General features: G+C 41.1%; 2 protein-coding genes across 2 annotated transcripts in view; both read right to left on the bottom strand.

Annotated features, from left to right (window-relative positions):
- ptprq (protein tyrosine phosphatase receptor type Q) overlaps positions 1 to 6,989 on the bottom strand; it is a 41,611-nt gene extending 34,622 nt beyond the window's left edge. The window contains 13 exon segments of the mRNA XM_054619687.1: positions 492 to 621; positions 730 to 860; positions 1,546 to 1,845; positions 2,201 to 2,494; positions 3,307 to 3,618; positions 3,706 to 4,080; positions 4,367 to 4,405; positions 4,408 to 4,546; positions 5,593 to 5,810; positions 5,907 to 6,191; positions 6,329 to 6,473; positions 6,564 to 6,689; positions 6,939 to 6,989. Coding sequence (XP_054475662.1) covers positions 492 to 621; positions 730 to 860; positions 1,546 to 1,845; positions 2,201 to 2,494; positions 3,307 to 3,618; positions 3,706 to 4,080; positions 4,367 to 4,405; positions 4,408 to 4,546; positions 5,593 to 5,810; positions 5,907 to 6,191; positions 6,329 to 6,473; positions 6,564 to 6,689; positions 6,939 to 6,983 — 2,539 coding nt within the window. The 5' untranslated portion in view covers positions 6,984 to 6,989.
- A 1,168-nt stretch (positions 6,990 to 8,157) lies between these two features.
- otogl (otogelin-like) overlaps positions 8,158 to 12,535 on the bottom strand; it is a 28,772-nt gene continuing 24,394 nt past the window's right edge. Inside the window, 7 exon segments of the mRNA XM_054619441.1 lie at positions 8,158 to 8,826; positions 8,919 to 8,998; positions 11,114 to 11,159; positions 11,514 to 11,633; positions 11,707 to 11,811; positions 11,917 to 12,095; positions 12,394 to 12,457. Of these exon segments, the coding sequence (XP_054475416.1) occupies positions 8,626 to 8,826; positions 8,919 to 8,998; positions 11,114 to 11,159; positions 11,514 to 11,633; positions 11,707 to 11,811; positions 11,917 to 12,095; positions 12,394 to 12,457 (795 nt within the window). The 3' untranslated portion in view covers positions 8,158 to 8,625.

Raw genomic sequence — 12,535 nt, 5'->3', positions numbered from 1 at the left:
GATCTTAAGTTGATGCCACGAAGGCTGCAATATCATCTATTATCTTTATTTAATGTTTTATTATCGTTTGTCACAGTCGCGGTGCAGTGACGTCACGTCATGATGTTTTCACGGATGTTTATCTGGACGGCTCATCCTCCTGTATACCGGTGTGCCGGATTACCGGCGTTTTTCACGGTACCGGTACCGGTGGACCGACCGGCTCAACCTCCTATAGCTAGCATAGCTAGAGGAGGTTGAGCCGTCTGGGAGCTAGAGGAGGCGTCCCGGTAGAATCCCGGTGACCGGGAAATAGGTTCCGGCGATCACCGCGCATTGCATGCCGGGTAGATTTTTTTTATTTTTAAATTCACTAACTTTATTGAGACATTTGTTCATACATATAAAACACAATATATTTATATATATATGTATATATTTAAATTTTCAAGTTCTTATTTTTAAGATCTTAAAACAGAAAGATTGAGCAGTGCGTGTTTGTGTGGGCTTACCTGCAGTGATGTTGATGGTGATGGGGGAACTGTCTGTGAAGGACTCCTTCTCTGTTCGTACCGCAAACTGGTAGAGTCTGCCTGGTGTCAGGCTAGAAAACGTTGCACTCTGAGTGAACACCTTCTGCACCTTTAGCATACAAAATATATAGAATTCTTTTTAAAGCAGACAACATAAAATCATCCCAACTACTGGTCACCATGAATCTCAAAGAGAAGCCTCCTTTTATTGGTTTACCATGTGTGTGTGGTCACAGTTAAGGCAGATGACCTCGTAGCTGCGAGCCTGTCCTTGTGCTGGATCCCAAAGAAGCTCTATGGACGAATCTGTCACCACACCTTCCCTCACTCTGCCAGGAGGAGCCAGATCTGCATTCAAAAAAACATATTTTTTGAAAATCTGGGGATCATATTATTAATATATATTTATTATGGCTGTAATAAAGAAATAAAAAGTTGGCAACAACTTGATGAAGACACCACATAATGTACATTCTATATAAAAAATGTTTTTAAAGCATTTAAAGATGATGCCACTGTCTTATTTTAATTTAGGAACAAAGATTTGATTTTGGGATTCGTCACAAAGGGATCTGTTTACCTTAAGAGGCACACTGTCCCAAAACATATAAAATATACCATACAATATAACATCTGCCATATAGCTTGAGGCCTGACCCAAATGGTATTGATTAATGCGATCAGTACATGTTGAGAACAAATATCTTCAAAAGAAAACCAAACAGTTAACCAGTGAGGTGGTGCCAATATTAGTGGATTAATTAAATCGAATTGCTGCAATATGCAATACTTTAGATGAAAAAGTACTTTGAATTGAAGCCAAATGAGACTAAATACAGTTGTGCTATCCTGAAATAGAAAAAGTGATGAGAGGCGTTTTTCAGGTTATAATACAATAACAGATATGATCCACTATGTTTTGAGATCATTAAAGTCATTATGAGCCCAAATGTTTATGCCGACACCTTCAACTTTGAAGCAACTCAAATGTGTCTGCTGCCACTATGTACTATTACTAGCAGAGGAAACTCACTTGTTCTAACGGGGTGGGTGTAGTACGGCGGTCCAATCTGCGCTCGGCTTGTGCTGTAAATCTTGAGCCGGTGCTCTGATCCTGGACTGAGGTTGTCCAGGGTTATGCTATGAACACCAGCAGGGAGGGAGTACCAGTGACATGTGTCCCCACACAATCCCTCACACACACTGTCACACAATCCTGGACATACACACACGTTAACCCCATCAATCAGACCCAGCTCTGGATGCTGGATGTACATTTGTGCAGAGTTTGTGCCCACCGAAAGGGGGACTGCTACCCGAACTGGCATTGGATCTAGACAAACAGAAATAGAAACAAGAGAGAGTAGTGGAAATTACTGTCTAAATTGTTAAAGGATAGGTTCATTATTTTTAAAGTCAGGTGCCCATATGATCATTGAAACATGTTTTGCTTTCTGTAATCATTCCTTTTGTTCATACTGGCCATGTGGGACTAAATCCACAATACTCATTCTGTCTGTGTAGCTTTCCCCCTCTTTTTAATCACTATCCTTCCACTGCCTTATAAAAAAGCTGTAACTTTGGTCGATACCAACTGGCTACCTCAGACTACTGAGGCCTTATTTGAGCTTCAAATAAACCTATCCTTGAACCCTTCATTTAAAGGCAGTATTTGTGTTTCGACTTACCTGTGGTGTGTATGATTCTGGTCCTGTTGCTCCTGTCCTTTCCCCTCAGAGAGACCACTCCTATTTCATAAGTCTGACCTGGAGTAAATGTGCCCAAATTAACACACACAGACTGATGTGCCCACTGAGCACCGAGACTGGACTGGTTAATCCACAGTGAGGTTGGAGTGGGATAAATGGTTGGGTGGGATGTGACATAATAACCATCTGGTGGGTCATCAGGTGAACTGGTCCAGCAGACTGTCATATCTCCTGTTGTGTTCAACGCCACCAGACCACTAGGGGCCCTTACCGCTAAGAGGCACATAGGAGGATGTTATTTCTTTTGTCTGCTGACGTGAGTCAAATCAAAGTCTGCATTACACAATTATGCATGGTTTTTGTTTGGATAATTACAAACTACATTTTAAAACATCACAAACGTATCCACTTTGGTTGACAAGATAGATCAGCAAAGTTGCATTTATGCAAACTCTACTCACAATAGACACAATGAAAAAAAAATGAAAAGAAGGGAAATGTTATCCTCTTCACAGTGAGACAAACAAGTGTTTTATTAATGCTTTTGATCACAAATGTATCTTGAAAAATGGCAAGACAGTCAAAGACTATTCTACTAAAACCACTGACTTTACTCTATGCTGCTGTAAGCCTTCTACTAATAAAGGATTATCTTATCTTATCTTATCTTATCTTATCTTATCTTATCTGACTGGACCTCTGTTGTGCAGATGTTTAGCTTCTGATCTTAATTACAGTTACAATACATCCACAGCATTTATCTTCTAAGGATGCCACTTCACTTTTGGCATTCAATAATAGTGAATTAATGCAACCTTTTGATTTGGAAGTTTCCATTCATACATTTTGGCCTTATTTTCTAACTATATCTTTCTAGATTTCATAGAAAATTAATCAGGGGGGAAATCCCAGGTGTAAATAATAAAATTGATCTTGAAATAGATCAATACCATTGAATTGCCCGTTTTGGGGTCCTGGTATTGTGGGTGTTGGCTTGATGTGAGCGTGTCGTGGTTTACGTGAACACTACAATAGAACAGAGGCATCACAAATATCTGCTGCAAATCAACCTCTTACATGCTTACCAGTCTGTACAGTCACAGGCTCTTGTCCACAGCTCTCTATGCCATGCTTGGTGACGGTGTAAACTTCAACCCTGTATTTCCTGTGAGACTCCAGCCCTCCAATCACAGCAGTGTATGCCTGCAGCCCATGAGTCTCAGCCAACCTGGAGATATTGGTCATTCCAACTATGCCCTCTTGTCGTGAGGACATGTCCACATAGCGCACAACAAAGGTCCATCCAACCTTTAACTGTGCATCCGTCATCATCCAGTGGACACTAATCTGACTGACGGTACTGGAGCCAAAAGTGATGTTTTGAGGAGGAAGAGGTCCTGGAAGAAAGAGAACATAAACCTTTGTAGTTACATCTGTTACCACAAGTTGTTGCTTGTGTACTTTATGTGTGTCAGAAGACTCACTTGTGTACGCAGTTCGTGTTTGTCCCAAGCTCCAGGTGGAGCCAGCAGGATGAGAAGCTCGAAGTGTGAAGGAGTAGACGCTCCCTGGAGACAAGCCTGTCACTGTTACCTCTCTGGAGGAGAGGGATATGGGGACCCTGGCAATCTTTTTAATAACACTCAAGCTTTGTGTCCCCTTTTTGTCCTCTGACCTCCTGCTTCTATCTTCTTTACCTTGACCCGACTCTCCATCTGACTCCTCTTGGTACTGGAGGAATATCTCAAAAGAGGAAAGATTGAGAGAGTTCAAGGGTGAGAGGTCACTCCAACGAAGCTGTACTTGTTGCTCTGTCACCTGAACCAGGTCAAAAGAGAATGGGGAAGGGACAGGAAGGGCTGTGAAAGAGAGAGAAACAAGTTGAGAAGGAAATTAGGGAAGTGCTCACAATTAATATGGTATTTGTTAATTTGTAAGTGTTTTGCATTACTTATTTACCATGAGATTGAACAATATCATGAGTTGAGGTTTATGACGTTGCAAAATTAGAAAAAAAGCAAGATTTTGTAAAACTTCGTCGACCATTTTAACAAGTGATGATTCAAGGATAACTCAAAATTGCGTGAAATAATGTATGCACAGTAAATGCTTTGGTGAATAAAGGTATATTACACAGTTATTTACTCTGGGAATGGCAGATGAAGGGTAAGGGGATGTTGCAAAGAATGGAGTGAGAAAGTATCCTGGCCCTGTGGCATTCCTCTGAAGGGCAAAACAGTCTGTCTGATTGGCTGGCAGTAATGACATCATGGAGTTCGTCAAGTTATAGGCCGAGCCATCAGACCAGAGAGGATGGCCCTCTTCCTGTGGGGCGACAAAAGAAAGACATTATGAACTTTGCCGTATACACATGACAGATACCACCAGCTGACTGTCATTAAAGTGAAAGTATCACAAACAAAAGGAGGGCAGCTAAGGAGACAACTTTCTAGAAATGCTGGTTTAAAAATGTTATATCTGTATTTACTTAAACTATTCTCCTCAAATCAACTAATTAAAGAGTAGTCATTTCCTAAGTATATTCACTATAAATTCAAAACTTTTTTAGCCTTTTTGTTAAAACTAATCATAATGAATTACTTTGTATAGATTTCTTTACACATAAAGTATGTCGGTGTGCTCACTACAGGAGTATTCTTTAGTGCTGACAAAATTTTGGGCAGGGAAGTTTAATTATACTGCAGTACATTTTCCTCCTGTTCTCTTTCCATATATTCCTCCATATCCTGGACTCCAAATTCTGCATGATTTTGAAGTCTTAGAATAACTTCTGAACCCTACAGGGTATAAAAAGTATGCACTGTTACTTCTTACTGCTAATGTAGAAAGTTGAATTGCTCCAGGTCGTTTGATTAGAACTAGTACAGTCACTGTTTCTTAGTTAAGGGTTTGAATCACAAAGTTGATAATTTCCACTAGAACAGTTTCCTGAAATTGCCATCTATTGAAGGTGTGTAAGGATAGGTGGGTGTGGTTCTGAAGGTGAAGGAATATGCAGCATTGAACCACATCAATAAATAGCTTTTGGACAGTAGTTCAAGCACAGCTACTGTCTCCTGCCTTCTCAATCAGTGAACTTGTAAATATTTATTCAATAGGTTTTCTTGACAAATCCCTCTTAAAATTACAAAATGCTAAGATATTCATAACATTTCCTAAATGTGATCCCTTGTGAGAAAAGGTTATTCAATAAGACATAAATATGCACATTCTCAAAGAAACATTATCTATTCTGACAATGTAAATGGTATGTCAAAATACCCTTTAATCATTTATTATGGCTCTTACTGACAGGATGAAAAGAAAGAAAGCCTTCATTACTTGAAATGTATGTTATGTAATAATGCTACCTGCTGGTCATTCAGTCCGGTCCATAGCAGCAGCAGATTGTTATGGCTCAGCAGGTGAGAAGATATGAAAAGCAGATCTTCCACTGTCTTCAGATCAGCCAGGTGACTTCCGGCTGCCAGTCCTCTGCAGCTGTGCTTGGCATCACTCCAGGTCAAACCGTTCCTTCTCACAGTGTAGCAGCTTCTCCCATTGGCCAACCAGTCAGGGGGGCACTGAGCTGGAAAAATAAATGATCATCAACTAATACAGAAATTTATAAGCCAAATGTCAAATTGTGTTCATATGATGAATTCATTGTGGTAAAAAAAACTACCTGTTTCAATGTCAATGCTGAGTCTCTGCTTCAAGGTCATATGAAGGTGTTTGAGGAATGTACTGACCACAACTTTGACCTTGAAGCGTGTGCCAGGCTGGAGACCTTTCACTGTGTACTGAGAGTTTGCCTCTGATGAGTTTATGTCGAAGATGTATGAGACAGATTGTGTATGAGTGTTGAATAGACTCAAGGTGGAGAGGGTTTGTTGTTTGTGAAGTTTCCACATCAAGAGAGCAGTAGTGGTCGTGCTGTATACTTGAAGGGAGGACAGGGAGACTGGAACTGAACACAAATACAAAAGGGAAGGAGTAAAGACAAGATGAAACATGTTAACGTCGATAGGCATTATACCAAACACTAATCAAGCATGTTGTTTTTCTACTTCAGGACAGTGGTATTCAGAGTTCACAGACACTCACAGAAGGGAAAAGTCTTTGCCTCAAGAGTAGTGTCATTTCTGCTTGTTGTCAGTGAGATGTTATATCCTCTTGGCTCCTCAACCAATCGTAATGACATTTTGCAGTCAGGGGAGCATGCTGAATGATCAATGGGCTCCACATACACCTGCAGAAATGTGACCATTACATTAGTTCCTAAAATATATAAACTCAAACTAATGAAACTGAGCCAGAGTAAGCATGACACCGTTCTTACCAGCTGGTTACTAGCAGTCCTGCAGGTGACTGTGTAGGCATCTGAATCGTTTGTGGATGAGAAGGACTGAAATAAAACTTCAACCTCAACAGGGTTTAAATGCTGTTCACAGGTCAGCAAGACAACCTGAGGAGGAGGAAAGTAACACGTGTCACAGAAGCCAACAATCCAGATGTACCTCAAGAGGGATTCAATCCTCAACATGGCAACGGCTAGCAGCTAACAGTGCAACACCAATAACAGTGCTGAAAGAGCCGAAAATCTTAAAATTCAGTGAAGACACCATTGGTCCGGATTGTACAGTCAATTCAGCACCTTTAAGTATAATAACAATACACCTGGGAAGATACATAAGCATGATGGATATTCTCTTACCTGGCATAAACTAGCAAGTAACCACAGCCGCTCTGTTCCACCCATTGGAAATGTCACGATCACTTACTTTCATCCACTGGTAAGCTTGTAGATATACCATACCCTTCACAAAACATCAGCTGTGGAAAGTCCCAAACTATTTGGCTTGCTGGCGACCAGCTGAGCGTCCAAAAAAGTTAACTGTTACTTTTTAAGAGTTGAAAAGTGTTGGATTACATATTCATAGCTATCTTAAATCACGGGGAAATACTGAATTGCTTTCACTTCAGTTTTACGCAGAGCCTGGACTTTGAATTTAGCGCCTACTCAAAGTCAGAGAGAGTTCAATGGCTTTTTCCTCCGAGAAGCAAACCCTTATGTGAAGGAGGAGACTGTCCTTGGGTGTGTATGGATGGAGAGAGAGAGAGAGAGAGAGAGAGAGAGAGAGAGAGAGAGAGAGAGAGAGAGAGAGAGAGAGAGAGAGAGAGAGAGAGAGAGAGAGAGAGAGAGAAAGGATGTATGAGTTCAACCCAATTTGTTCTGGCTCTTTGTTGGGATAAGAGCAGTTCACCATGGCAACCGCAGGCACATGGCCACTCCATAGCAGGGCTCCTGATGAGAGGTGGAGAGGCAGTGGATGTGGGGCAAAGTGAGGGAAAAGAAAGGAATAAGAGAGATGTGGTGGGCGCTTTGTGGTAAATTGAGATGTGCTCATGGGGGCAAAGCCACCAGCTCGACGCCTCTGGATGACCAACCAGTCAGTCACACCAGACAGGTCTAGGATTTTGTTTTCATAACCTCTAAAATAAGTATGGGCTCCAAACCGTTCATAACAAAGTGCAGTGGTGAGAATGGTTTGGCTTGGACGTGGGGTGTGGTAGGAGCGCTGGCCTTCGTGGAATGACAGGAATGTGAGAGGGAGAAATGATTGACAGACAGGGAGCTGAGTCTATTGAGGGGTTTTGTTATGAAGAGGAGACTCCCACACAGCAATAACCTCTGAGGGGTGAAGTACAAACACATGTCAGCACTACAAACGCTGAATCAGGATGAGAGTGTGCGTTTAATAAGGTTTGAGGAAAGAGAATCTCTTTAGTGTGTTTGAAAAGCACACATTGCAGGTCATGAGGGCAGCCAGTCTTGCAATAATTCAGACAAAGACACTGGTAAATATTTTATTCCCCTACTTCAAAATACAGAAACAACAAAAACCCTAAGGTCACATTAAACTTTTCTAGGATAAAAAGCTTCGCACATTTGTAAAAAGGCTACATTTATCTCCCAAGACAAACCCAAAAAGCTTGTACAGTATTTGAACTCAACAGCGGATATGAAAAATGCAGCAACTTCTGTGTCAATATAACATCAATTGTTAATATACAGTAGGATAAGAGACTAATGGCATCGTACCACCACCTGAAAGCACTAGATAGCTGACTGGGTTGGCACAGCAGCCCTTACAGAGAATAAAGACTAATGTGCAGACAAGACTACTTGAAAACAATCTCACACTAACATCAGTTATATTCAATATCTTTTGAGTTACAACTAGGACTCAGAGTTGTAAAGTGTACTTACAGTACCAAATACAATGAAACATGGCTGGTTTTGTTCATCAGTACTGTATAAATCAAATTTATCCCATTATTCATACATTCTCTTCATTTGTTACGCTCTCATTCATTTTTTCTGCCTGGACCCTGTTGTTTTAGTTCCACTGGCAGGAACAGTCCAGAGGCTCTTGAAAGTTGTACTCCACGACTGTGGCATTGCGAGAGCAGTAAAGTGTGACGGAGCGGGTTTGCAGTCCACTCTCGCGGCAGCACTTACAGAACCGGGCGTGACTGTTGATGTTAAAGTTGAATATGGTGGCAGACGGGCATTTCCCATCACAAGAATAGACTGTGACCTGTAAGAGGAGGGAGACAGGATGAGGACAGGAGGAGTTTGTTTGAATAGCGTAATAATTATGATTTAATTAGCATGTCTCTGGTCTCTCACCGGTGCGTTGCTCCTGCAGTCATCTTTTCTGATGGTGGTTCGAATGGCCACACGTTTGCAAGTCTTACCATCCTCTTTACCTACACACATGTTCACACAGAAATAAGATGCATATACAGAGTAACACTCAGAAATAAAGATTATTAACATTGACAGCAGAAAACAATAAGATGCAAGTTCATACATAAATAAAAATAAATGCACGCACACATACGAACAATTGGGAACATATGCTCACGCACAAACATACTCTTTGAATGTTTTTCTGCAGAGATCTGTCACTCACACAAACCCGAGAGGCCTATTCAACTGGTGTTTTTGTTGCCCAGCAGTAGGAGCTTGCTTTGATTGACAGTTGGGTGACAGGAGGGGCACAGTTCTCGCAGCAGAGATCGATCTCTTAATGGCTACTGACCTAAATTTAACCGTACTTTTAAGCCAATCAAAGCTGGTCAAAAGGATTTTGTCTAGGGCTGGAATATAGGAAAATAGTAGATGAGCTCCAGCTTTTCCTTAATGGATGAATGTGTCACACTGGAGCTTTATTTTTATAAACACTTTGATTTGATTAAGTCTTCTCTCTTATATTTAACACTGCATGTTGTCTGATGGATGGTTTTGCACTTTTAATTAGATAAATGCAAGGTTCGATGCTGTTCATATTAGGGCTGCACAATTAATCGAGTATTATTCCTAGCTGCTGCATATCAAATGAAGTGCTTCCTTAACTCACATCGAGAAGTTTGACTTTTGTAAAGCTGTCATGCCGCTACGCACGCACCCTAAAAAGAGCAACCTGTGAAAAACTGCTGAAAAAAAAAAAATGTTGCTTCTGCAGTCTTATATACTGTATTATACTGTGTATTACATGTTTTACCTGTCCGCACTCTGTTCTATTATAAAACAGAGAGCAGATGGGCAAAACAAAAATGCTGAATTCAGTCAAAGAAGAAAAACCTTATTTGATGCAAAGATTAGTACATTAGCAGAAAAGCATAAGTTTATGAAAATGTGAAAGTGATATAAAAACATTTAGACTCAAACCAATGAATAATCGTGCTATATAATCGTGATCCCAATATTGTTAAAAAATAATAGTGATTATCATTATGGCATAATCGTGCAGCCTTAGTTCGTGTTTTAGTGTGTTTTGGGGGTTAATCAGTGAAAGGAAGAAAATGAATATTCAAGATATTATATTAGACAATAGTTTCACATTCACACAAAGCTTAACAATTGCAAGTGAATGAGTAACTGAGTGCCAGGATGCCATATAATCATTGTCAGTGGGACAGTGCAAAGTGGTGGTACCTTTGTCACAGTTAGTACTACCAGTGGGAGTTACGGGATTAACGGTAAACGGTAAAACACCCACTCCAGAACCTGGGAGCATCGTCAGGATCACAGCCGCCGGGTTCAAAGAACGTCATGAGAACACACACAAGGTTACGTTTGGTTCAGAAAACACAGTTCAGTGTAACACACAAACACACAGAGGAGGGAATCAGTGCAGCCGGCATGCACATGGAGTTCACTTCTCTTTGGGCCACTCCGGGCAGCCAAGGAACTCAGTCATTTAATGTACTTCAAAGAGCAGCTCAGCAGGGGAAACTCTAACCCCTGCACCACCTCACATCCTCATTGGTAAAACACTCACTGTGGAGCACCCTGATTGGCCAAACTGCAAGGTCGCTGCAAAAGCAGGCAAGCGGGCGAGGCTGCAATGCCGAATCCACAAAGGAGAGAAAAATGTCACCACTGCATGTTTATTAAAGCTGTAATCCACAAAATTTAAAAATGTCTCGTTACTCAATATCATTTGGAAAAGTAGACATGAAGAACAGTTCGCATCATCATATTGAAAGCACAAGTTCAGGAAGGTGTTTATTACCTTAGTAATCATATTAAATATTATTTATTTATTTAATTTATTAATCATTTCCACCAAATATTCTTTCTTACTAAGCTGTGCTGGCTCTTGAATATGTCAACAGAAGATTTAGGGACAAACTGGGAAAGCGGGGGATTGTGGGAAATGGAGTGAAAGGCCAACAAATGTCTTTATCTCCACCCTCTACTACAGGCCACCCCCAACCACTCAGCCAATAAGCCCATCCACTGCCAGGCAACAAAGCGCTCACCACTTTGACAGCTCAAAGCATTACCAGAAGCATTGAATAAATTTGGAGACTCACATGTCCTGCAGCAACCGTCCACATAGCTCTGAACCACACCGCCATTCTGCATAAGAGAGTAAGATGAGAAACCAGAGTTAATGATGGGAAACCCAATTTAAATAATAAAAAAGAATCATTTTAATAGATAATACAGGTGCACCAATCAGCGTGAGAGATAAAAGTTCCAAGTTGATATATAAATATTTGCCAACTGTTCAGTCTAGAGAAACTGTGAGCAGGGAATGGAACATTAGAACTAAGCCATGCTGTTTATTTTTGACACCGTGTTGAATCTGTATTATACTGCATCCATTTTAACAACTATAATTGTGCATGAGACCGGATCTACCTGAAAAAAGAAGTGCCTTCAAGAGTTTAACCTTAAACTCAGTTATATAGTACATTTAGAGATCCTGACCTGAATACACTCTGTTTCATTGAAAGGCGGACAAACCACCCCAGAGGCGAGAATCACCGCTCCCACTGCTGTTTCCATGCAGTCGTAACGTGTACAGTTCTCCACCCAGGAACTCCCTGCCTGCACACACAATCAAAGTCAGCACTGCTCAGAAAGTGTAGCATTGAGTACATGTGGATGTATTTGTTCTTACAGCAAAAAGCTCTGCTGTCCCATTTTCATTGTTGTAGGTACAGGAGACATTTTTACAGGAGCCGCAGCACACCTGAGGGTCGGTAGACGTTACGTACACCTGGTGCTAAAAAGATGAGCCAAATGCAGAAATAAAAGGATGAGTAGAAGATGCAGAAGTGAAGACAAGTAGATCAGGTATTTCCTAAATGTTGTAAATGTGGATACATACAGGCCCACATTTTTGGGAGCAGTTGACGGAGGTTATTTCCATGGCGTAGAAGCCAGAATCTGGATCTTTGTGATGCAGGCAGTGAACAGCGTAACACATCTCTCCTTCAAAGTACTGAACCAGAGACTGGCCTGGTCCCAGCACTGTTACCCCTTGGAAAAGACACACCTCTGCTTTCTCTGTACACACACACAAGAACATAGGATAAATAACCATACCATACCATAAGAAAAAAACATTTCTATCGTTAAAATAAAGGGAGCCTGGAAATTGAGCAGTGTGAGGCAGGAAATGAAACTATGTCTAAAGCATGTCAATCATCATACCAGTGTGTGTGTGTGTGTGTGTGTGTGTGTGTGTGTGTGTGTGTGTGTGTGTGTGTGTGTGTGTGTGTGTGTGTGTGTGTGTGTGTGTGTGTGTGTGTGTGTGTGTGTGTGTGTGTGTGTGTGCGTGCTTTCACAATAGTGTTACACATACGGCATGTATGCTGAAGACAGCCACAGTTGGTGCTGCTGTCTGGAACCTCGATTAGCACTTCCCCCTGAGAGAAAAACAGTCAGAGTGCTGACTTGACTGAAATTGCTCACTTTTTCTTCCTTCAAGCAAAGACCTGATTAGA

Source organism: Anoplopoma fimbria, chromosome 19 (genome assembly GCF_027596085.1).
Source record: "Anoplopoma fimbria isolate UVic2021 breed Golden Eagle Sablefish chromosome 19, Afim_UVic_2022, whole genome shotgun sequence".
Classification (NCBI taxonomy): domain Eukaryota; kingdom Metazoa; phylum Chordata; class Actinopteri; order Perciformes; family Anoplopomatidae; genus Anoplopoma; species Anoplopoma fimbria.
This window is presented reverse-complemented; position numbering and strand designations above follow the sequence as displayed.